Below are 25,686 nucleotides of genomic sequence, written 5' to 3' on the forward strand. Positions count from 1 at the left end.
CCTCCATGATGACCCATCAGTTGGCTTTTAACAAGTGGGCAATTTGTGGTCCTCCAGGCGTTTTGGCTTACAACTCCCATCAGCCTAGCCAAGTTGACCATTCTAGGTTTATAAGAACACACTGCTGAGCATGGGATTACAGGTAAAGGAACTTCAAATATAAGGGTTTGGGGGGGGGGAAGGGAAGGGGTGTAAAAATTTGTTCCATCATTACTTGCAGAAACAAAATTACTTCCAACCAGAAAGGTGTGCACAGTACTTTCTCATATAAAATGTTTACCTAGGGTTTCCTGAGAATGAAAAATAAAGCACTATCTCATATTTAAGAAATGGATGGGAGTCACTGGTAAAGCAATGAACATTTTATATTTAATTTACATTTTGACATTTTTGCACATAAATAACAATGTAAACCAGTACGTAAACATAAGATAGTTTGTTCTAGCAAAGTAAAAAGCCTGTTAACTTTGGTCAGAGCCTGTTCTTAAAAAAAAAACACTGATTGTTGCTACATTCACATGTAAAGTTCCTAAATGGAGAGGAGAAGATTGGACAGAGAAGCAAATTTTAAAGCTGATGCATGTAAATCTTTGCAAAATTTGTATCAAATACATGAAAGCACTACAGACAATTAATGAAAGCAGGTGTGTGTCCAGTGACAGGAGTAGTGGTACTTTGGATTATCCTAAAGTTAAGTCCTACATTTATGAAACATTGCTACATTTAAATATATTTGCCTCACAATTTATGGGAGTGGAAATGTAATGAACTGTAGTCCTTCCTTCAAAAGCTATAATTAAAGTTTTCCTTGGGCTATTTTAGACCATAGATATGTTTGATGTTTTAAATAAGAAGGCATTATAATTATTTCACTTCTGAAACAGTCTAATTCCTTAAGACTATTATGAGATACAAATATATATACACAGACAGAGTGGAAGAGAATGTAATAATGCTAGTTCTTTTCCCCCGTTACTTATAGGTAATCATGCAACCTTTAAGAGGCAGAAAAAAACTATGGCAGACTTCCTGGACCACTTTAAATACCTCACTCTACTTTTTTAACATTTTATATTGTATTTGTCATGCATTGGTGAGTGAGATCTTTTTTCCCCCATAAAAAAATCTGGGTTGGGTGGTTTTCCCTCTACAAATGAATTTTTTTAATGAGCATATGAGAAGACAGAAGACTCAGCCATGCAATCTTCACAAAATTCTTTGGAGATATTTAAAATAGCATATGATTAAACTTGTTTATGTAACAGTTTTCAGGATCAAGCCTCAGTAAATATTACTGTGCGAATGTTCATTAATCTTTGGCACAGTCTTATGGTTTGGAGGCTGGTATTCCTTTCCTTTGGGAAGGTGAAGTAAGCTATGCAAAATAGGTTTTATTATAAATTGGCTCACAAACTTAAGTGATACAAAAATATATGTGCATGTGCACACATGGTACATTGGCATAAGGATCCTATAAATATACATGTTTTCTTTGCCACACCTTGTATGCTGATATGGACTCTTTGGATTTAGCAAAACAAAAAGGATATACAAAAGAAAAGAAAGAAGAGGAAGAGGAGGAAGAAGAGAATGTGCACGCTTATCTTCTCCTCTGCACATTTTGGTTTGTTCTCTAAAGTAGGAAAGCAGTAGATAAAATAGCATTTTCTACACCACTGGACACACTCAATGAGGTAAATGTTGTTCAGCAATTTTGCAATGCCCTTTGCATCTTTAATTAAATTAACCACAACATGTACTAATACAAATACTGAAAGAAATCTTGAATTATACAAAAGGTGTGTGTGTGTGTGGGGGGGGGAGGATGGGTACACCATGAAAGGACTTTGTTACCAATTTCTGTCCAAGGAAATTGAGTAGATGGAGACAAAAAGAAAAGATGTCCCTTACATCTTTCCTTTAAAAAATCTAGAAATCAGACCCCACCCCCAATAGGACTCACCCAGCAATACCTTCCTTTGTAGGCAGCATCCTTGGGGTATTATATGACATATACTGTATGAACAGTTTGGGAAGGAGGCAAGTAATTTTGTAATACTATTGTTCAACTACTACTTTACAGCTAATTTTGAGGTGGGTGGGAACCCTATTGGACATCCCATTTCTGATAAAGTATTTTAGTTTCCCATTCATCCTAGACATAAAGCATTACAGACCGAAACCACCACCCTCTTCATCTATTTGAACACCAGCATGTCTTTTGGTGCTGTGTAGATTTTAGAGGGTCATCTCATATTTCTTCCTACTTTGTCCAATTAGACAGCACTGTTCCAACTTGAAGGGTTTTTTTTTTTTTTTTTGGAACAAGTATATAACATTTTCCCCTCAGAGTCCTTTCAGTCTTTAGGCTTTGTTAAACTGATGTACAAGAATAAATTCAAAGAATGGCCACAAGACAAGGAAAAAAACACATATTTAAACTTACAATGAATTTTCCTATCATTGTAAATATTTCTATCTATTGCTTTTTGAATGGTAAATTGCATAATAAATTATGAAGTATTAATGGAGAATGATTATGGATGAAAGATTGTCTTTTTTTGGAAGTGGAGAGGCAATAGAACAGTTTTTGCCTCTTTTCATGCCCTGAGAAAACAACTTTGGAGTTCCTTCTTTCAGTTGAAGTTAGAGAATCTACTGTAAGCCAAGATTGCTTTGCAGCATTGACATTATATACAACTGCTACAGGCACCCTGACTTGCCAAGTCATAACTTAAAAACAAAACAAACCTGCTTGTTACACATTCAATGCACATGTAAGTATGCATGTGTGCGCAGGCTCACTCTCTCTCTCTCTCTCTCTCTCTCTCACACACACACACACACACAGAAGCACATCCCACAGTATTTAAGGGTCCATTGGTTCAACTGTTTCTTGCTTGACCTTTATAGGTACCCGAGGTAGTGGATGACCATGAGGCAACTTCACAATGGACATATCTGACGATTCATAAAGATTGCATCCTGAGGAGACCAGCCCATTTCCCAGGTTCCTCTGCAACGATGCTTTCAGAGTGGTTCCTTCCATTTCTCTTCGAAGCACAGCAAGTATTTCCTTTTCTACCACTGATGCCGTGTCAACATTGTCCTCAACATCGTCCAGCCTGTCTGCATTGTCACTAATGTCGAATTTCTCTATCTCTTCATTGATCCGATTGAGGTCCTCTGTAGAAAGGTTGGATGCAGGGACAACAGGACAGTTGCCCTTCAGGTGGACTTTGAGGCTGCAGAGGTGGATGTAGCTCTTATGGCAGTGCACACACTTGTGTGGGCGCTCTCTGGTGTGCAGTCGTTTGTGCAGTTTCAAGTGCACAAACTGGGTGAATTTAGCAGTGCACAATTTGCACTGATAAGGCTTCTCTCCAGAATGGAGCCGCAAGTGGGTCTTCAGGTTGCTTGTGCTGCTGAATCGTTTATGGCAGACCTAATTAAGAAAAGACAAATAAGGGCATTAGGAGGATTACTGCATTTAAAATAATTACATGTTTAAACAGAAACATGTTAGTGATGAAAGTGTAATTCAGCCCCACGCAGTCTTTTAAAATCACACCATCCCCATATTTTTAAATCCATGCTAAAGTATTATCGCAACTTCATGTCTACCAGGCTTTTAAGTACCAGGGGTTAAGGCACAAGAGACATTACCCAAAAAAGCAGGCAACCAAAATTTGTTTGATGTTGTGTTACCACAGTTGCCACTACAAGAGAGAAATCCAGTTTTCAAAAAAAAAAAAAGGAATACTATCCCTTCAACATTGCAAGATAATATCAAACAATGCTGAGTTTTGCCTCCATCATATTCTCTTTCTGTACAAATGGTTACATACCTGACATTCATGAGGCTTTTCTCCAGTGTGTACCAAATAGTGCTTTTGGAGGTGAGCCAACTGAGTGAACCCTTTATTGCAAGTAGTACATTTGAATGGTCTTTCTCCACTGTGTACTCGAAGGTGAACCTTTTAAGAAACAAAACATTCATTGTAGTCTCACAATGGCTGCTGAGATACTAAGTATTACTGTTATTATTATTAGTAGTATTTATTTGTTGTATATCTAAAATACCGGGCATTGTAAAAAGTGATGAAACAAATATTTGAATATACTTGATAAGTAATAGTGCCTGAATTCAGTATATGTTCCATGAATCGTATGGGTGGCATCATCTGTCATGCGTTCTGATCCCTGCTAAACACAGTTCTTTGATCAAGCTTTCTCCAGCTCCTGATTCTAGATTTATATTTTTGGATTTCTATGTTGTTTTCATGGCCCCATTGGTCCTTTTTTATGATGCACACACAGTCTTATAAGTGATCTGGAAATTACATTTCCAAATAAACAAGAGTTATTGGAATGGCTGCTGATTGTGTGGCAGTGTTCAGTGACAGAGGCGATGAAGTCAGAAGCTGCCACCGCCTTCTTGCAATATGTACCACCCCTGTCCTTACCCCTTCCTTCTCCTCCTCCTCCTCCACCACCACCACCCCTTAAAGGTGGCAGTCTCTTCCTGCAAGCTGCATTTCTTCACCAGGAACCACTGGCTATACAGATACCGATCAAAGTAAGCAGCATCATGCAACATCTGAATGGTGTATCCCATGTATATGCTCACTTTCTGAGTGTAGTTGTCAAAAACTCATGCAGCAGTACAGGAAACCCTCAAAGAGTGAAAGTGAGAGGGTCACACCCACTTCATGTCATACCCAACTTGTTTGCAGCACGGAATTACCATTTAAGCCATTCATGGAAAATACACTATTGTTTGTGACTACCTGATTTTTCAAATTTTTAAAGATGCAAATGCATGCACATGACATGAAGGAAAGCTGCAGAACCCCAGTGTCAAGATACAATACTAAAACCTAGGTAGGTGACTAATCTAGAGAGGAAAAAAAAGGTCTTTTCCAGGTTAAATACAATCCTTCTTAAAAAGGTACTGCCATTTGTAGTTAGACATGAGGAGAGCTGTGTAGAAACGTTTCCTTTAGAGACCTACCTTCAGGTTGGACAGCTGCCCGAAGGTTTTGGAGCAGACATTGCACTCATACTTGATTTTACCATTCTGCTTCTTCAGTGGGTATGGGAGGGTTTTGTAACCAGTCATATTTCGCTTGCTCTTGATGAGATTCATGGCTTCTTCACTGCCAGTGGCAGCCAATACTGCTGAGGTAGGTTTAGGTTGCATGATGTGTTCTGAAGTAGCTGCTGTGCCTGCTGTGGGTGAGCCACTCGTAGGGCTGCAGGGCTTGTCTTTCATGCTGGCAGCGGCTCCTGTGATGGAGAAGGCACTGTTATGCGCAGGGATAAGAAAGTCCCGTGGATGCTCAGGTTGTAGCAGCTGGCGGCTTCCATCAGATGGCAAGGAACTTGGAAGAGGAGAGGAGTTCAGCATTGGATTAGAGATGCTTCCTCCACTGAACAGGCCGCTATAAAAAGGATACATCCTTGGAAAGAGATTGAAATTGCTCATGTTCATGCCATATGGTGGTAACAGGAATTTGGGATAAGAAAAGGGTTGTGAGAGATGGGTTGAAGGTGCATACCCAGAATATGACCCTAATCCTTCTGAGTTATAGAGTCCATTCAAGTAAGGATAAGGTTCTCTGTGCTCTTGAGGCATGGAAGCCAGGGGTGAAACTGTAACTCCCGGACTACTGTGAGGACTTGAACTTTTCAAACTTTGGTCTGGGCTACTTCTTGCTGAAGGGCTTGGTGTGGTAGAAGACTGGATAGGTGAGTGGGCAATATAACTAGGCCTTTCAATCGCATAAGCGAGAGAAGCTTTTAGGTAATCTTCTGGAATGTGAGGTCGGATAGGGTAGACAATTCGAGGATAGAAAGTCCTTTCAGGGCTACAATTTTTTCTCAAACCCTCCAAGTCTTTTTCTTGAGTATGTGGAGAAATGTGGCTATAGAATACATCCCTTCCTCTAGGGTTACTGAAATCAGTTTTCAGGATTTCCTTCACACTGTGCTCTCTTTTGGGAACGTTTTTCTGATAAAGTTCATCTTTGTCATTGGTTTGCTGCTTTGGGTTAACATGTCTTTGTGCTGAAATAAAGAAAATAAAACAACAAAGAAATGAATAATTCAACTCAATATAGACAGTTTATAACATTTCAAGAACAATGATATTTGACCTTTGTCAAACAGAAACCTTTTGACAGCACTTTGATTAATATAAACTGTCTTTAAAAAGAAAGATGATCTTAGGCCTTTGTATCAGTAGAATGACTAGCACCAGATTAAACTCGAGGGACATAAAATTAGTGATTATTAAATAGTAGTTAATTATAATGAGTCTCTACGTTCGTCTCTGCCTTCCTAAATAGGGATTAACTTAATTATTAAAAGCTTTTCTATCCCATCCCCTACAAATAAATTGTATTAAATTATTTACAGAAAACTTTATCCATTTGGCCAGGAGGGGAATCCTTTGGAGTAAGCCATTTCTTAGAAATTCTCATAGTCCTGTCCTTCTGTTCTCTAATCCAATCAATTCCAGATTTTGATAGGTCCTTCACAGACAGCTCCATTGCATGTCATAATATATTAAGGAACCAAGGTGACACAAGAAGAGTCCTTCAGCAGCTTTCACACATGTGAAAAAAGTGTCTTTGCTCACTATTGCAGGGCATGAATACAGTGATACAAACTACCTACACTTAAATTATCAGCAAAATGTCACATTTTGCCACATATTTTGGAGTTCAAATCAGTAGGTGACATCCAAGTAAGGATGGAACTGCTTCTGTCAGCAGGAGATATTTCCTTTGCCCTCTGTACCTTCAAAGCCTGCCCTGGTGAGCTGAGTGCTGGAGGACAAAGGAAAAAGATCCCCATCATGCACACAGACTTTCATTCGCACACCACTGGACTTCACTGAGCCACCTTGGTTGGTGTGCAATGTCAAAACCGTTCAAGCACTGGAATTTCTGTCGTATTCTAACATTCGCAGTAGCAACTGATATTTCCTTTGCTCTAAAATTTCTTCAGCATTCCAATAACTATGAGACAAATTTTATTAAAATGTTTGCAAGAGGAACAAACCCTCTGCTTCTTTGTTTAAATCAATTTATGAAAAGAAAATGAACTTTACTCTTCCTCCCCCATCTTGTTAGTGCTTGCACAATAAACCTAATCTAATGTGTCCCTATTATAAGCACAGCTTTATGTCCCATAACGTGTCAGGTGGCTACATTAACCTTTTCCTACCACACACACACACACACACACATACTGCTGAAAGATGGTGGGATTTGATGAGTGGCCCCAGTTTCCTGAAGTGTGCTTCTGTGGTGAGAAAACAAGCCATGTAGCCTCTTCAAGCATACCAGTTTGAATATGTGTCTGCCTCTACTGTGCTGTGCAAAGTGGTTCTCACTCTTAAGATTTAAAAAAAGCAACTATTCTGTCTCTTCCTTTCAAATCTTCAACCTACACTATGATACTGGCCTGAGTTTTCTGTAAAAATTCACAAACCTGCATTTTAGTATTCTAGTGCACAGCTGTACCCTGGAAATGCCCCCCAAATCAGAGCATGCAAATTATAGATTTGTGGATTACAAGGCAATCTTTTACACGCCTTTCTAAGGAGAGGTAGTTTGGCCAGTCTGGTTCCCCCAACTGTCTCCGACAAACAAATAACTCTTAACATTTGTCACTGCCTGAGGTGGGCAGCTTTTTTCTTTAGGGTAACACTGTCTCTGGGTAATCTGTCAGGGGCTGAATGTTGGTGGGTGTCCAGTAATGGATAGTTTATCCCTTTCCTCTTCTTGCAACTGCCTTTTCATTCCCTCTTTTTTCCCCTCTCATGTGGCAGGCTGCTGAATCTTCCTTAAGGCAGCAATCCAGAAGGAAGATCTGGAATAGTTGAAGAAGGGGGTTTATATGTACATTTGACAGGTAAGAAGGCAGAAAAACAAATAATTAAGAGTCATACTCCAAGCTTTTTAGCAGAGTCTAGCCAGATAGCAGGAAATTAAAACTGTCACTGTTGTGTTTAAAAAAAAAACAAAAACGATTGGTACAGGAAAGGACAGCATTGCTGGATTTAGTATAGAAAACAGCATTTTTCTACAGGTTAGCATAACAGCTTAGTGAGAACATTTTCTCTACAGAAATGTCCATCACTGATTTCTACCACGGAGGAAAGAAACACTGCTCTTTGTCCTGATACAAATAGATCATTAAGAACTATACGTAAGCTTAAGTTCAAAGTTCAGCATATTTTCCCCACAGATTATACTCAAACTGTTGAGTGTTTATGCCAGCGTAAATGTTACCATAGTCAACAAAACAACTGAAGTATGGTGAATCATGATGTCCCCAAACCTAGTCTGAAGAACCATCTCCTTTGTGGATCTTTTGTTAGCAGCCTGAAAGATTTAATTTTAATTATTTCCCCTGAGACCTCAAAAAGTAGTTGTGGGTGTGTAGAGTCATTTCTAGAGTAAATGCTGTTGAACACTTTGAATGATGGATTTTAATAATGCTGACTCACATTTTTGTTCTAAATAAGAGGCCTATTTTGTTAGACGAAAGAGAATCTAGAGGTCCCAAGGTTAAAAAAAAAAAATCCACTGAAGCTAGGAACGGAGACTAATGTTTACCATTATAATACCTCATCATTTATTTTTAAATGGGTCATGAATATTCACACACATTTCTGCTTAAAAACCATTGCTATTTAGAAGAATCACGGGTGTCTTGGATGACCTGTGTGTGGTTATGGGAGAACAAAGACCATTGAGCAAGAGGGAATCCCGTGTGTGTGTGTGTGTGTGTGTGTGTGTGTGTGTGTGTGTGTGGTGGGGGGGGGAGGGCGGGAACAGGAACAACCCAGCAGCTGGATTGGAACTCAACATCTTCCGGGAAGTCTATACACAGGATATGAAAGCGACAGTTGTCTTCGTCTCCCAGAATCAGGCATATTCAGTGCATGGTTTTAGGCGATGGTAGTTTCATTTAGTTTTCCTGGCCAATAGATATTAGTTTAAAAACTAAGTGGGCATCACCTCATCTTGTGGTAGTAATTCTGTACATTAATAGCCCATTGTGAAACAAAGTGTTCTCTTACTCTGTCCTGAATCTATTGCCAATCAGTTCATTTTTGGGGTTAATGAGAAAAGGAGAAACATTCTCACTATAATTTCTGTACCATAAATATTTTTATTAATTGCTGATATTAATTTAATTAATCAATGTCTCTCCCCTCTAAATTTAAATCCCCATGCTTCAACCTTTTTTTCCCTAAAGAAAAGATCCAATCGCCAGGTCAGGCTTCCAAATCATGTCATCCAGCCTCCAGATCAGCTTTGCCCTTTCCTGTAACTTTTCAGGTCTGAGATCAAACAAACCAGATAAAATCCAATTTGGTTTCAGATAAAACAAACTAGTATTCCAGCATGTCTGCACCAAAGAGCTATATAAAGATGTTCTGTTGCTGGCTGCCTCATTCTAGGAATGACAAGTTCTGGCTTTCTGCACAAACTCAAATCTCAGATTTTTAAAAAATCCTTCTATGCAAAATCTATATGGACACAAGATATTAGTCATTGATATAATCATGCATCTTATTTTTAAACGACATGTCATTAGGAAGCTTTGTCATACACTTACTAATATTCATCATCCTCAAGTCTCCTGTGGAAGGATAGTGCAACCTCTCTGCAAAGTCCCGGCAGTACCACACGAGCAACTCCTGCCCAGGCGGAATGGGCTTGATGGTGTAAAAGTAGATGCCCATTCCGTTTTGACAAGCTGCCAAATTCTGCTCTTGAACAGAACGGGCTGGGTTTACATAGCGCATCCAGTTACTCTTTTCCTCATTAAATCCATCAATGAAGTGGAGCAGCTCACCGCCAGAGTAGATCTACAGAAAAGAGATGAGACAAAATGGTATGAATGCAGCAGCCTTTGGGGAAGACAATGAGGTCTCCCTTCTTTTTTTCCAAATATAAGGCTATCATTCCCCCTCGCCAAATTAAATATCCTTTGTAATCTTTTTGACTTTTATATATTTAATACTGGGTCTTGCTATTAGCATTCATTCATACAATTTTATTGCACGCTATCCAGGGACTAAAGTGATGGACAGCCTAGAAATAGCCTAAATAAATAAACAAACTGAAAACATACTCCTTGAAGTGAAACATTCAGTCTTTCTGCTTTCAACATCTACTTTATAACTGCTGGTCAACAAGTGGGCGGTGTTAGCGACTTCAGGTCTGGCTGTGGGCTTGCAATAATGTGGTGAGTCACATTTGTAAAGACTGATTAGTTTGGTTATGTCACAAATTACCACGGATTTTTCTTGTAATTTTTTTCTCTACAAATTCTGCACTTGCAGTTTTCCACTCCCACCCTAAGTTTTAAGTTATGCAAATATCCCTTGCTCTGAGTCCTAATATAACACTTGTTCATACTTGGCATGCAAGCCGTTTGTTCAAGGTCTGGGTGGAGTAAAGTGAACATGGTACAACTAAGTGGACATATGGAAGCAGGCTAGTAAGATAATTTTTTTCTCCAGTCAGTAGGTACACTCAAGAAAATACAACTGTATATCAGATGATGGAGCAACATATTATGTGGCAATCAAGTCATCCTTGTTTTCCCCTCTGAAATTATTAAAGTCTTGATGAACCTGTATTCTTGGACTGTAGCAAAGAATTACATTTTATTGCACTTTGACATAACTGCTTTCAGATTATCACTGAAAGAGTGGCACATTAACTAGAACTTAAGAGGCTTTTTATAGTTTCTCAAATCATCATGATCAAATAGGAACTTTGTATCTGTTTCCTGCCTTGTTCCCAGGAGCTCTGGGAAAGTGGCCTCTACTTCCTTGTTTCATTTTACTTTCATCAACTCCTTGCCCCCATGAGGTGAGCTAAGTTAGTTAGGCAATTTCCAGAAAGCCATCCAGTTGAGTGTCATGGCTGAACAAAGATTTGAGTTTTGTTTTCCCATGCCCAAATGCAGCATTACACCATGTTCCCTGTGCTTTTTTCATATGCATGTTCAGTTTTATCTGCATGCTATTTGATGCAAGAATTGACTTAGAAGTCATTAAAAAAGCAGCAACAAAGCTGGCCTTTTAGCACAGGCAGTAAACACCAGAATCACTTTCTTACTTCCTGTCGTTTGAGGCCGAGGAAATACATGTGGCTTCATCAAAGAAGCTTGAGAGATTTTGTGGTGTTTTTGTTATGAGAAAGATGGAACAAAGCCTGAAGAATTATGCTCTCAAGAGGAGTTCGTTAGCTCCAATTTGCAAACATCCAGGAACTCAATTGTTCCATTGCTGTGCACTTCTTTTACATATAGAAGCTACTTTTCACATTAGATCAAGTGACTTCCAGGCAGCTTAACAAAGTCCAGGCAACTTACTATGTGCTTCTTCAAAACAAGCACTCCTCACTGCAGTAAGATCTCATGACCTCATAAAACTTTATTTTGCCACCTCACCAGATTTCCATGTATAAGGAAGATAAAATGTGCTGAGTCATACTGTAGCAATTACAAGAAATGACATCACCTTGGAGTTTGCATAGTATATTCATACATTCTCTTTTTAGAAGATATAATTTAATTGGAACACATGGTTACATACAACAGATGTTCCTGTTCCTGCCAGCCAAATCAGGATGTCTTTTATATGACATGTGGGAAATTATTTTCCACAATTTCCTTTGCATCTGTAAGGCTCTTTTAAGACCCTTAGGAAAGAACTATTATTTACTTGAGGGTGTGTGAATCAAATGAATCAACCCTGGTATTTACTAAGATTTTTCAGAAGGCAAAGAAATACAAGCATGATGTCAGCTTACTCACTGAAAGTCTGAAATAACCTCCAGTTAGGTAGACAGAATCCTAAGAATTACTTTCAGACTTACTTCAGTGCTGTAAGACTAGTCTGAAAGCCAACATGCTTATTTTGCTCTGATAATGGATCTGAATATATATATTTGTTGATTATAAAAACTTGATAACAAAAGTCAATTATATCACCCAGTGCAGAAAATGGCAAAACTATCCTAAAATTAATCTTACAGAAGAACAAACAAGGAGGTCCAAGTCACTCCTGTTTCTATTCTTTTTTAAAGATATACACAAGAAATGGATGAAATGGCTACAGTTCCTAGTTTTTGTAATGACATGCAATGTTGGCATGATGTGAGACTAACACTCAAATGTCATTTTCCTATCGCCATCATCTAAAAGTTTGAACTAAGTAAATCATAAAACAACACTTGTTCATAATTGGAATGCTGTACTAGGTGGGGTAGGGTGAGCTGTCTTTGATATAACTTAACAGAAATCTGGAAGGTGAGGAATTTGAGAGCTTTGATATTAAATACTTGTGTCTTGGGTACTTACTCTTTGAAGCTTCAAATATGTCTTCAAATCAAAAGTAGAGTACTCTTATGGCAAAACCTGATCTAGGACTTGAATCCATAACTCAGATTCTTGCCTAATGTCTACCCTGCGAGGCTGTCAAACATTAGTGGAATCAGTCCTTAACAGATGTTCATTTTTTTTAATGCTGTGCTACATAAAAATGACTGCACAGCAGCTCTTCTTTTTGACATTGTAGCATCTTGTGGGCAGACCATTCCTCCACTTTTGGTCTGATATGATGTGGTATCTCTAAATGTGCTCCAGTCATGTTTGCATATATAATACGATGCTGCATTACAGTTTAAGCTAAAGGAGTATATTTGAACATTATATTTAAGTGTTACATTTATAATCTTATTTTCTAAAGTTACTTTTAAACTCACAACAAAAGTAAGGTAAGAGATAGTGATTTGCTCAAAACTATTCAGTAAGTGAGTTTCCAAGTCCTTTGTTATGTGCCATTCCTCTCTGTTCACCATTATTATGTAGGACCAGCCTGATACAGCAGGCTTGGCAGCATTTTAGGAAGTAACCTAGTGATTTCTGTAATTAAAATTCAACTCAGGTTAAGTAATCTATTGCAATAGTTCAGTGTTTCAAAAAGTAATTAGGGTGCAATCCTATGCATACTGAGACAGATTAAGCATGGCTGACTGGGGGATGCTGGGAGCTGTAAGACTTCTGTCTAAATAGGTGTAGGATTGCATCCTGTATCATTTAATCAACTGCAGGGCAGGAGAAAGAGAGAGAGAGAGAGAGCACAGGTAATACTAGTTAAGGTTGTGGGAGTCTGCTGGTTCGCACCTCTCTGACATTCCCTCTGCCCATCTTGGAGACCTGCCATGCAGTGGGGCAGGGGGAAGCAATTTTACAACTGTTGCTGAAATCACATAAGAGAGCATTCCTGAAAAAACCTATTGTTCATTTACCTATTCACAGCACTCAAATTACAAAACAGAAATGTGTTGCATTTTCATCACAGCTCGGCAATGCATTTATATAAAGCAGGTTTTTTTTTTTTTTTTTTTTTTGCTTACCCGCCAAAAGTATTTTCTGCTTGCATCCTTGGGAACTGTGTCATTTGTATAGATTTCACCAACCAGGGGTCCAAAGCGTGTTCCTTTGGGGATAATGTCTTTGCTAATAACTCCAATAACCTGAAAAGAGATGAGGTAAGACCATTTAAAAAAAATTATATGCTTAAAAATAGAAAGGCTAACAGTTGTAGAGAAGAACATGATTCCAAAAGCAACTTTTTGGTTCTGTTGGCCACCCACTGTATTACTGGGAACTGTAAAGTTGAATTAGATTGGCTCAGCTTAACTTGCTGTCTTCCTGTGAGAAGATTTAGGAATGATAATTCAGAATTTCATTTTGCTGTCAGATAACCAGAATTTGATAGTGATTGTAAGACAATAATAATAGTAAGTCCAGATCCTGTTATAGGATAGCACAAATGTTCTGTGGGGAAATAAAGACCATTGGAGTCAGCAGAAAGAACTGGTCTGTAACTACAGATCCACACATACCTTTAGAGTCTTTGTGCCTTGATACCCTGCCCAGTGGTAACAGAAACAGCACCATCCAACACTCCATTATCTGAAAATGTACTTCATAAAGTACTGTCAATTTCTCATCTCCAGATATAGACCTTGCTTATTGTGAATTTGATCACAGAAATGTAGGAATTTTGAAGGCACTGGTAGGCACAAATGTAAAATACACTGGCCCTTCAGCTTTCTTCTTGCCGGTGCCCTTATCATGGAGCACAAATCAGAAATCAGTTCACTATTTAGCAGACATAGTTGTCAGTATCGCCTCACACAATGCTTCAAAGGCTGGGGCTTTCCTCTCCCTTTGCTTACCTCTGCCTCCACTAAGCCTGCTAAATTTTAATTTGCTCCAAATGATGTATAAACAGAGTAACTTAGTAAACCAGGAAACATGAATAAGGACTTTAAATGACTGATGTCTGCAGCTTAAATGGAAAGTGGGGGACGAACAGAAGATGTTTGTTCCACTGACTTGGTAAACATTCATGTTAAAGCTAATGAGGTCATGTTCTTCTCACACAATCGACTAGTTTCATTATGCCTGCCAAAATAATGAAAGGATACAATTGTATTATGGATCCATTGTACTTACCTCAAAAAATAAGCATTATTAAGTGCAACAAAACATCAGCATACATCCTATATTAGCATAAATACTCAATTTCTATTATTAGAAAGTATAAGTAGTATTTGCAAAATTAACAAAATTATAAAAATAAGTGGTTACTATGGTATATATCAGAAGACTGAAATACAGATTTTATTTTATTGGCAGAGTATGATTGCTTCATAGGGAACAAAGGCAGGGGAATTTAACCGTATGGGTCCCTTCCATGCCGGTACTCATCCTTCACTAGGTTTCTGCAGAATGCCTTTAAAGCAGCATTACTGGATTGCCTGAACTTGAAAGGAGCTTGCTTTCCTCAATATGTACGAATAGTTCTTTGAGCGGAGATGCACAACACTAAATGCTCAGTCTCCCAAATAATCTCTTCAAGTTCTGTCTCCTATCTGGTACAAACACACAATTAGTTCATTATTGCAGCTTCTCCCAAAGAATCCTGAGAACAGTAGTTGTACAAACTTAATTCTGCCCTCTTGCACAAAACTACAACTCCCAGGCATCACAGGGGCGGGGAGGAGGGGGAGGAATGTCTGTTAAACAAATTTAAGCTGGTGAAATGGAAAAAAACTCTTACTGGAACAAGCGCACTGAAGTCTAGGATTCTGCCTGCCCTGAATTTGACTGAGTAAGTCTGTGGCAAATGTTTCACTATGTTTTTTAATATTTTTTAAAAATCAAGCCAGATGTGCTGAGGACAGATTGAACAGGGACTTTCAAAACAAGTAAGAACAAATAAGAGCATGCCCAATGGCAGTGTTTATTTTTATCACTCTTGAGCATTTTTCATAGAGAGGTGAAAAAGGCAGATGTTCTTCTAGCTTTCCCCAACTACCTTCATTTACATTCTGTTAAACTTTCAAGAAAAGTTCACACCCAGTATACAAACTGAACTTGCAGTTTGACCGTAAGGTACGTTTTTGCTCCTACATAACACACACACAACTCTTAGTTTTAATTCAAATGTATACTGAAGTTTTCAGAACGTCTAGGAATCAGTATTACTTGGAACTTGTCAAATAGAAAGTTAGGGGATTTTTGTACAATCATTCAAAGCATGCCCCAACAGTATTTTATTCTTTGTGTAAGGTGCTTTGGAAAATTATAATGCTATTTTTTATTATCATTAAGTGCAGTGTATGAGTGTGTAAAACGGGGGAATGGTTGGCAAATAGGAGGCTCAAGCGTACCGCTGCCCAAAGGGTGGGCTGGATGAATATGGCAGAGAGGAATATTTGCTTTGCTTAGCCATACTGCTCAATATTCTAGACCGTTTCAACCATACTGTCTCTCTCTCGGATACTTGATGGATGCGCACACTAACAATAACAAGAGAAAGTGCACAGCCTTTCCAGTCTGTTCATTTTTTAAACCTCACCATCCTAAAATTTCTCAACTAGAAGAATAGTATTGGTTGTCCTTTTTGCACAAGGAAGAATCAGAATGCCACAGGCAGAAGAGCCACAGACGTGGCTTGCTACCTCTCACTTCATAGGGAATGACTGGCAGGTGTTCCTGACAGCTGAACAACACTCCAGAAGGCAATCACAACAAAACTGGATTTCCTGAGGGGCAGCAGTGTCAGTCTGCTCCAAAAAAAAGCTGCAAAGTGTCTTGTGGCAGCTTAAGCACAATATTATACTCTTCAGCTTAGTGTTGCTTTCATGATACGACACTTAGTGTTGCTATAATCCCCTTCATCAGATGCATGAAGTGCACCCAAAGTAAGAGAAATTTGCAGTGGCAGCACACTCTAGGGGGAAGAGGGCTAGACTATGGCAGATTGGTAATAGGCATTGTATTAAGTCCACTGTACTTGCATGGAAAGGCCTTTCCTTAGCTTGACTGCCTTTTATAACAGAAGGTCAGCTTGGCACTTTCTACAGACATCAAAAAATATAGTTATTAGTATAATGGTGCATTGGCGGTATTTTATTTCTGTGTTTGTTTCAAGTAGTCATAATGGCCTCAGGCTATACACAAACCTAAGAAAAGACACTAGTACTACTGCTAAAAAAGAGCAGAAATAGAAGTTAATAGGCCTTATTAGTTTACTGAAATAAATTGATATTTCAAACTTGTCCACAAGGTGTCATTAAGAACACCTGCTTTGTAATGATACCATGCTAAGCCAGAACTTCCTGGTAATGCAGTAAAAATTTATAGGTGCTCTTATGAATGTCAAGAATGCCTTTTTAGCATATCTTTTCTTTCAAATTCTTGCTAGGGCTTTTTAAAAAGTCCCTATAGGTGATATGCTGAAATTATATGTATAATTGAAAATATAAATAAATAATAGCAGAACATTAAAATTACAGTAATTTGTCACTTGAAAATAAATAGTCTCTGGGTTATTGCTACCAATTCCCAGTATTTGGAGGGTATATACCTGAAGAAGGTAAAGCCACAGGTCTGTTGTACCAAAGGACAACATTCTGGTGTTCATTGCTGAGTTACATTTTCACACAGTATAAAGTCATGGCACTGACTTATTACAACCTCTTGAAAGCCAACTGCCAGTAAGTATACAGGAAATGAAGATAGCCTGCTATTTCTTTACTATTAGAAGGTAGCAGGATGTCAAGTATTCCAATACATTCTCATAGGTAGATGCTTTATTTTTACTGGTGTTTCAAGTATAGCAAAGTTTCTCTACTATTCATACTATACTCAAGTAGTTCTGAAACTCCAGAATGACTTGGATGAAACTGATTATTAACTGAATCCTTTCCAAGCTGCTTTCAGGCCCAGTTAGGGGACTGAACCAGGACTGATGAAGGACTAGAGAGAGGCAATGTGCCTCTGTTACCTAGATCTTTCAGTGTCATCTCATATTGATCAAGATATCTTCCTGAAGCAGATATGGAACTTCAGGGGACTTTTAGTGGTGGTTCCAGGCCTAATTGGCTGAACATTTCCAGAAGGTAGTACAGGACTGTTGCTCAATCCCATGATCATTGGCCTATTGAATTTTTCAAGGCTCTGATTTTTAACACTTACATGAAGCCACTGAGAGAGCGATCATGTAAAGTCTGTGGGTTAGATCTGATCGTTACGTTTTTCAGTGCCAGCAACACTGAGGAACATCTGAATGCTTGCCTGGATGTACTAGGGGCCTGGCTGTGGATGAGATTGAGAATCAATGCATACAAGTTGGAGGTCTCAGTGGTCAACCGAACCTGGAGAACCAACCTATTCCGGAAGGGGTAATATTAGTTTCAATCCTGCTCCTGGAAGGCAAGTAGCAATGGTAGCCAGGAGTACCTTCACCCAGTTTCAGCTGTACCCTTCCAGGGAAGGTGCATCTGGCAGTAGTGATCCATGGCTTAATCACTTCTCATTTAGGTAACTTTAACACAAAAACTTGACATGTGAGCTCTCCTTGAAAGCTGTTCAAAAATGACAGCTAGCACAGAACCTGCTGGTCAGATTATCTGGTGTACAGCATATAACAATGGTCTTGTATCAGCTTTACTGTCTTCCAATTTCTTTCTGAGCCAAACATGGGGTCCTAGTTCTTACCTATAAAGCCTGAAAAGGCTTGTAGGCAAGGCTACCTGAAAGACTGCCTCCTTCTGTATTAATCTGCCAATAACTTATGGTGATTAGACATACTGCTTTATACCCCACTATCTAGAGTGGTTAAGTTGGTGGGTTCATGAGGCAGGGTCTTTTCTTATAGAACCCCCTCATTAACCCCTTCTTTCCCATGCTTTGGATGGACCCAGCAGACTGTATTGTTATTTTAATGAATTCAAAAGTTAACTGCATTATCCTAAAGATGATACCATCTTTGCTTTATCATAGGTTGGTTTGATGTATTTGTGTTTTATTATGCATTGTTGTTTTAGCTAATATATGTATCAGGTTGGTTTGATTTATTTGTGTTTTATTATGCATTGTTGTTTTAGCTAATATATGTATGTATTGGATAGAGGGGCAATGTATAAATATGCAAAATAAATAAAATAAATAAATGGCCATTTTAAGAAGACAGCACACTTGTCCAGGGGGAAAAATAGCAGTTGGAACTGGCCAGGGTCCTAATGAATTATTGCTGGAACAAAGCTACTGTATAGCTCCTGTAAACATTTCAGTGGCAGTCGAAAAGATTTGATACTCTCATACTTCATTTGTCCATACAGAAGCCACTTTCCAAGATGCTTTATGGGCATTGCTGACCTTTTTGCTATTTCATCACATTTGTCTCTGTCACTAGACTGTGTCATGGAGCACATCCTGACAAGTAGGAGCTTCTAGACAAGAAACAGCACTCCACGGTTTTCTCTGCTGAGAGGTTTTGTTTTTTGTTTTAATGGGAGTGTGTGTACTTGTGGATTCCTTATTGGGAGGGCAACTGTAGAAATAAACTCCATTAGGCACAGAATGGATGTAGTTAAATGCTCGTGCTATTATATCTTTCAGTGGGCACTAACATAATACCAAACAAAGCAAAACTTAACAAAACGAGTAGGAACTGGATTGATGGCCAGGTGTTGGAGCAAGAATGATTTAATTTTAGCTCCCTGTTAATTTAACCTCCACTTCCCCAGTATTACCATGATGACTTGTTCACTTAGCTTTTTGTTTTGAACAATATATACTTTCATTCTTTTGTTTTTGAACATCGCTGACTGAAAGAATGATGCAGTTGAAAAGAGGGCTTACATCCTATAATTTATTATTTTTAAAGGGTGGAGTGAGAGGAAGTGTTTTCCTATTGTTTCCTTCTTACATATACACAGCAACAGAGATAGCAATCAACTTCCATGTACAGAGAAGACATGTAAGTGCCAGATGTATGGCTCATGGGTCAACATATTATTTTGTTAAAAAGTTTATTCAGATTTTCTGTAAGCCACCTTGATCTTCCTGTTGACTGGAAGGATGGTTTATTCATTCTAAGACAAACCCCACCCAAATGCCACTTCTCCTGAAGTGCAGCCTTAAGCATGTGTGTTGGGTTGCCTTTGAAGACATTTGCAGCTAGGTTACTGGGGGCACATTTATGGGACACAGTCTTAAAAGTGGTATATTCCTTTCTGGGCCTACGTCAACCTTTTAAATCCTAAACATTTAGGATCAGAGGATTTCCTTACCCCGTATCAACATATCCAGGTATTACGATCCTTACTGGAGGCCATTCTGTTGATTCATTCTGATAACCCTTGGTGGGGCTTTCTCTGTGGTACTGGCCTATGTTGGAAATGCTTCCCAAAGGACACTTACCTGGGGCTATTATGCCCTTTCTATTAACCTAGGATTTTTAATATTTATATGGTTATGATTGTTTAATCTGCCTGTTCTTTTCACTAATTCATTGTCTTTTATTGCTGATTGTTTATTTCAGATGATTTTTTTAAAGTACAGACCAGTTTGGGAGGTTCGCCTAAAAAGTGGGCATAGAAATATTCTAAATAACTGAATAAATAAAATCATTTAGAAGTATTCACAAGCCAATTGTCTCTTCATGGGAAGTACTTTACTAATTTCAGTTAAAAACAGTGAACATTGAATCAAGGAGATAAACATACCCTATAATGAAGGTCCAATAAAACCTTAAATAATAAGAACAGGAGAGAGTTGCTTTAAAATGATGCCAACACATACTGCAAAATAAAAAACAGCTTCTTCAGATAATCCCCAAAGGCCAAGCATGTGACATGCTAAGGTATCTTCTGCCTTTACAATAAAAGGTGGGGTTTGGGAATTAGTAAAACAATGAGGTAAACGAAAGCAAAATCCAGGCACACGCAAACGCACATGCTAAACACAGAAATATCAGTAGGACCTTGAAATATTACTCTACATATGGTCCTTAATGACAGCATTAATATTTCATAAGCATGTTTTTTTCTCTATAAAAACAGCTTATTGCGTGCATGATTACGTGAGCTGACAGTTGAGTAATCTCCCAAAAATATTAGGAAAGAGAGTTCATTGTCAAAATCTACCAAAAGTATGACCCTCGCATACTAAAACGGTGAAGTTCTCCTTGTGAAATTGCCTCTGTAAATCAGAATTAGATTAAAAATTTAAGCTCAAAATATTGATATTATGCAGTAAATGAAAAAGCATAAAATATCTGTTCTCATTTTTCCCATTTGCGGGAATAACCAATGGTAATCAGCTGAAATCCAGACCAGAGAAAACTATTGGATTCTGTCATGGGTCTTGGGACATGGGTCCAAAGATCACCTGGCTTTGGCCTGCTCATATTCCTTGTGCTGCCCCCCCCCATTTCAGAAAGTGGTAATTAATAGTACCTACTATTCTCATACAGGTGTTGTCAAAATGAATGATTAAGGACTGTAAAAAACAGATCTGAGGGTGCATAAGATATATAGATAGTCTGATTCTAAAAGGGATGCAAGGAATACAGAATTAATAAAAATATCCTTCACAAAGGACGCTAGAATCACAAGCACTGTCTGGCCAGATTCTTATTTTGTAAGGTTTCTCATAAATTTTATTTGGATCAACAGGAAACTTTGTAGTAACTTAAATCAAAATCATGTTTCAAACAATCTCAGCAGTATTCCTAAAGTAGTACTATAATGTAAGAAAACACATTATATATACATATCCAAGTGAGCAAGTTTTTAGAATTTTTTCAGCCTGACTGTGAAGTGGCAATCAGGTTTAAACCAAACAAATGGTAATATTCTAGCACAAGAACTGACATTAGCTGGTTGCTTCATCCAGTTCATCATCTCGCAAATCAGTCTGCTTGTCACAGCATCACAGTTTCAGCACCTGAGTCAGGGGCACAATAGATACCAGGCACCTTTTTAAAGTGTCTCTTTCCCTCAGCTAATCATCTGATTGGCAGACAGGGTAAGCAAATCCATTGAGATAACTAGTCCATGCAGATTTTCTGAGCACTCCAACGGCAATGGTAGTAGGTCCTAGTTTAGATCAGCCAAAGTTCCGGTCCTGTTTTGCATGCAGCCCTTCAGCATGAAAACCTTTTGTTTTAGAAGGCTACTTCTAATAACTCAAAAGGAATGACTTTACGCCCTTCCTCAGCTCCGTGGTCAGTTTATTTAGCTGCAGTAGCAGCACAGGTTATGGCTGTTCCACCACAAGTTCTAGGACAGAGACAAAAATGATGGGCTGTCCCAACCATTATTATCTAGCTGAACATCACGCCTAGCTATTATAGCTCCTCTATAGGTAGGAACAAACAGGCAGCCATTGCTCATCCAGGCTAATTTTTTCCCAGCCCTTCTGAAACAACAACAAAGAATGCACCCAATCCAGGGACATGGACTGAAATATACCTGTGTGTCCAGCTACAACTAATGGCGTGCTGCCCTAGATAAACAAGTCACACAAACAGGTTACCAATTAAATGATCTGGCCATAATTCCACCCTCGCAGAACACCAAAAAATCTGACCAGAAGATACAAGAAGCCATGAAAAAATCCTCAGCTGGAAATGCAGGAAAAGTAACACATTTAATACCAAGCTACTATACAGCCACAGATTTCACTGACTGATCTAGAAGCACCTACAGAATGCATAGGTAATATTATCTGTCCTTCAAGTGTGTATGCGTAGAATGCTATAAAAGAGCAAGTTCTACACTGGGTCTGTGGCACAATTTTTGGAATAATCAATTAAGATGTTAGGCAACTTGTGAACTGATTTAGGAACATACAGATCCTTGCCAGTCAGGAAGTGCTTGAGCATTGTTATAAAGGATATTAAAAATTAAAGCATTAATAACTGGAATTCTGTCCCCCCCACCCACCTATGCACTGCATGCATATACCTAGTCTCATATATATCTTTAGAGATGAGCCTTACAAATTAATGGGGAAAATATTTAAAAAGAGAGAAATCAAAAGAGCACATCCAATTTCAAGAATGATGTAATCTGGCGACCAAGTTGTACTCATCCGTGACAAACACATTCTTACCTCTTTGCAATTTGCTGCATATTTAAAAATCAAGTTCCTTGGCAAGGAAGACTCAGCCTGGGTAACTGTAGAACCTTCTGTGCTGGGCTCTGTGAGGTGATCATTTACGATGTATGTACACTTGTCTTCAAATTCAGCCTCTGTCCATTGAGTCATGTCAGCATCCTTCATGTCCATTTTCATTATCAACTTTGTACTTTTCCTCAGCAGTCTGTGATTCAGAATATATGCACTACACCGTGTGGCAGCCTGGAAAAGAAAATCACATTTACTTCCCATTCTCTTCTCAGAATCTCCAATAGTGTGACCTAGAAGGCTATTTGGTGGCATAGCTGAGAACTGTCTTAAATGCACTACACATTGAGCTGCCTTCCCTGAAGCAAAGTTTCAAGAAGTGAGATTGGTAAAAATAATAATCACCAAAACGGGGGAAAAACGTATTAAGTCCGAGGGCACCACCTGTGCATATCTCTTCTAGAGCATTTCCTCAAAATCTGAGTTGGGGGAGGGGGAAATGCAAGAGAGCCCGTAGAAAATCAGCCTTAGAAAACTGTCACAAACAAGGAAAGGAAAAGGAAGGAACTGCTGTCTGCGTCTGAATGAGCTAAAAATGGAAAGTGCAGGCTGGAAAAGCGGAACCCAGCCTTGCCTTTTCCAAATGTGGAAGGCTGAACTTTCCCACCAGCTTCTAACACACAAACAACTTTCAAAAACATCCCCCCTTCCCTGTATTGACATCCTCTGGCATGGAAAGGAGACTGTATCCTGCTAGCATCACTCCAGAAACAGCCTGCTTTAAATAAGAAATACTCACTTGGATCATTTTTTAAAGGTGGGCTACAAAGCTCATAATTCAAATCTCAATTACAGATTCACTAATGTAAAGCTGTATTCTCAGGTTCACTTCCCCATCTACCGCACAGGTATAATGACAATGGGCTACCTAAAAGGGTTGTTGTAAATATTATTATGAGTATAACACGCTTCACTCTCATTCATATAAGTCTACTATAGAGTAGAACAGTAATATGCTGTGAAAAAGTACAGCTCTAAAATGCCATCCTGGCCACTATCAGCCTTACAACTATCCCATCCCAGCAAGAAAACTTGCCCACTGAATAATGTTAGCCAATCATTTTGTTTTGTCTGGCATAAAGTTACTTAATTAAGCTATAGTTTTTTCTATAACAAAGTCCTAAAGCTTGAGTACTAATCTACTAAACCTACCAAGGATTTCCATTTCCACTGGAGTCATATTTCCAATTCAAAGAAATTTGCACAGGGTAACATATTTGGAAGAAAAAGCTTAATTCCACACTTCTTTACTCGGTTTAACTTTTGCAGGTTTAGTAGTTCTTCATGTAGCACTCAAAGGAATGGTAAGAGTGATTCTCCGTACCCTTGTTCACACAATATGAACAAGATTTAACACTTTGTTGGCTAGGGCAGAGAAGTAATACTGAAACTTAATGAACTGGCAGTTGCCATTAGCGGTGAAAGAATTAATCATCATAAAAACAAAGCTCCCTTGAACTTAAGAGAGAGGCTCCAAGGAAAACGTTTTGCCTTTTTCAATGTGATCAGTACTATAGTCATTCAAAAGCATGCTTAAAAATCTGTTTGCCTAGATTATGAAGGAGAAAAAAAGTTGCTTACCAAGGTACAGTCCACAAATATTTCCAGTTGGCAGCCCGGCGTTTCAGGTAAGTCTCACACATATCTACCGAGTAAACATTTCTCCTGTCTTCCACTTGGTTAAAGTAATACTGACTCACACCTAGAGAGTTAACTCTTTTTCTGTTCCTGCCGCCGCCTCCTCCTCCTCCCTCTCTCTCTCTACTGTCAGACAGGTGCTGCCTGCTGCACTTACTGCTTTAGCACTCCAGGGCTGAATGTTAGAATTACTGTGTTAACCAAATAGACTCTTCCTTTCTCCACCCCTATTAGCCACTCATCTCAGATTTACTCAGACTGCCAATAGCAGGGGTGGAGTTATACCTGCAGAGTTTATCCAATGAAACTCTGATCCAGTCACAAGGAATTTTTCCTTTCTGCAAATCACACCAGTACAGATTTTCCTCTTAATACAGATGCCTGTTAACATTTAGCTGCCACTCAGCTTAATTTCCATGTGAAGGGGAAGCATTTGGTGGTGTAAAATATATCACCTTGGTCTTCTAGAAATGCATTACACAGTACACAGTACTACAAGAAAAAGTAGTACTATTACTAGCTTTTTTTTCTTTTTTTCCTTTCCTTTTCCCTTCCCTATTTTTAAATTAGAACACTAACAATAAAACAAAATTTTACTTAAATTTCTTTTAGAAATATTAAACTATATTCTTATCCAGTTTGATATATGATTAATTTTATATATTTTAAAACTTTATTAAATGCTTTCCTATTTTACAGCACTACATGACTGCTTGATAGCAAGACCCATTGCCTTGGGACTTACTCTCTGGAAAGTGGGTATAGGTTTGCCTTAACCTTGTCTGTGCTAGTTTAAAACACCAACAATTTAGAGAGGGAAAGAAATAAAAGTTACTTTCCCCCACCTGTGTGTTTGCAAAGAATGGAGCATACACTACATAAGCTTTTATTAGGCAGGATCACTTAAAGAAAATGCTGCTAATGAAAGAAGTTCTGGTTCAGAGCGATTAAAGGGACATGTGCTCCTGCCATTTCTTTTTCCTTCTGTCCATGTTAGTGTGCTGCCTTGAAGGAAGGACATCCTGTGATGATGGCATACAATGTCCTGTTTGTTTATTACAAAGCACATAGACCTTGCATTCCTATTTCTCATTACCAAACAAACCAGATGCCTAACTTCCTTCAGTGGTCCTGGCCCTTTGCTGAGGAATCCTTCATCTCCCAGCAGTTATGAGGATGCATAGCTCCATTTATAGTCACTCGTAATATTACAAACACCAGTCGGTTCACCGAAGGACAAGTCTCCTACTTTTCCTTTTTACATCACATCAGCAGACATCTTATCATGCCTTTCCTCTTACGTAGGCAGAAACTTGTTTTGACTTGTCATAAAAATACAGAAACACAAGAACCAGTTTATTCAGGGATTTATATTATTCATAGAAATGATTACTCTCTTCATTCTGTGAAGTGAATAATTATTCTCTCTGACACATATGCCACTCCATCACC

The 25,686-nt window shown here is 38.6% G+C and overlaps 1 protein-coding gene across 4 annotated transcripts in view; it reads right to left on the bottom strand.

Moving 5' to 3' along the window:
• Nucleotides 1–248: 248 nt before the first annotated feature.
• The window catches only part of PRDM1 (PR/SET domain 1), a 106,364-nt gene continuing 80,926 nt past the window's right edge, over nucleotides 249–25,686 (bottom strand). Inside the window, exons 1-7 of one of the 4 annotated variants that reach the window (XM_044427157.1) lie at nucleotides 24,178–24,332; nucleotides 22,522–22,770; nucleotides 13,458–13,577; nucleotides 9,640–9,892; nucleotides 5,015–6,069; nucleotides 3,849–3,977; nucleotides 249–3,445 (exon numbers count right to left, since the gene is read on the bottom strand). In XM_044427157.1, coding sequence (XP_044283092.1) covers nucleotides 2,870–3,445; nucleotides 3,849–3,977; nucleotides 5,015–6,069; nucleotides 9,640–9,892; nucleotides 13,458–13,577; nucleotides 22,522–22,704 — 2,316 coding nt within the window. In that variant the 5' untranslated portion in view covers nucleotides 22,705–22,770; nucleotides 24,178–24,332 and the 3' untranslated portion in view covers nucleotides 249–2,869. Of the gene's footprint in view, nucleotides 3,446–3,848; nucleotides 3,978–5,014; nucleotides 6,070–9,639; nucleotides 9,893–13,457; nucleotides 13,578–22,521; nucleotides 22,771–22,941; nucleotides 23,436–24,177; nucleotides 24,333–25,686 lie in introns of those variants that run through there. The other 3 variants (XM_044427180.1, XM_044427165.1, XM_044427173.1) reach the window with 3 other exon arrangements.

Source organism: Varanus komodoensis, unplaced genomic scaffold (genome assembly GCF_004798865.1).
Source record: "Varanus komodoensis strain SLA01 unplaced genomic scaffold, ASM479886v1 scaffold1, whole genome shotgun sequence".
Lineage (NCBI taxonomy): Eukaryota > Metazoa > Chordata > Lepidosauria > Squamata > Varanidae > Varanus > Varanus komodoensis.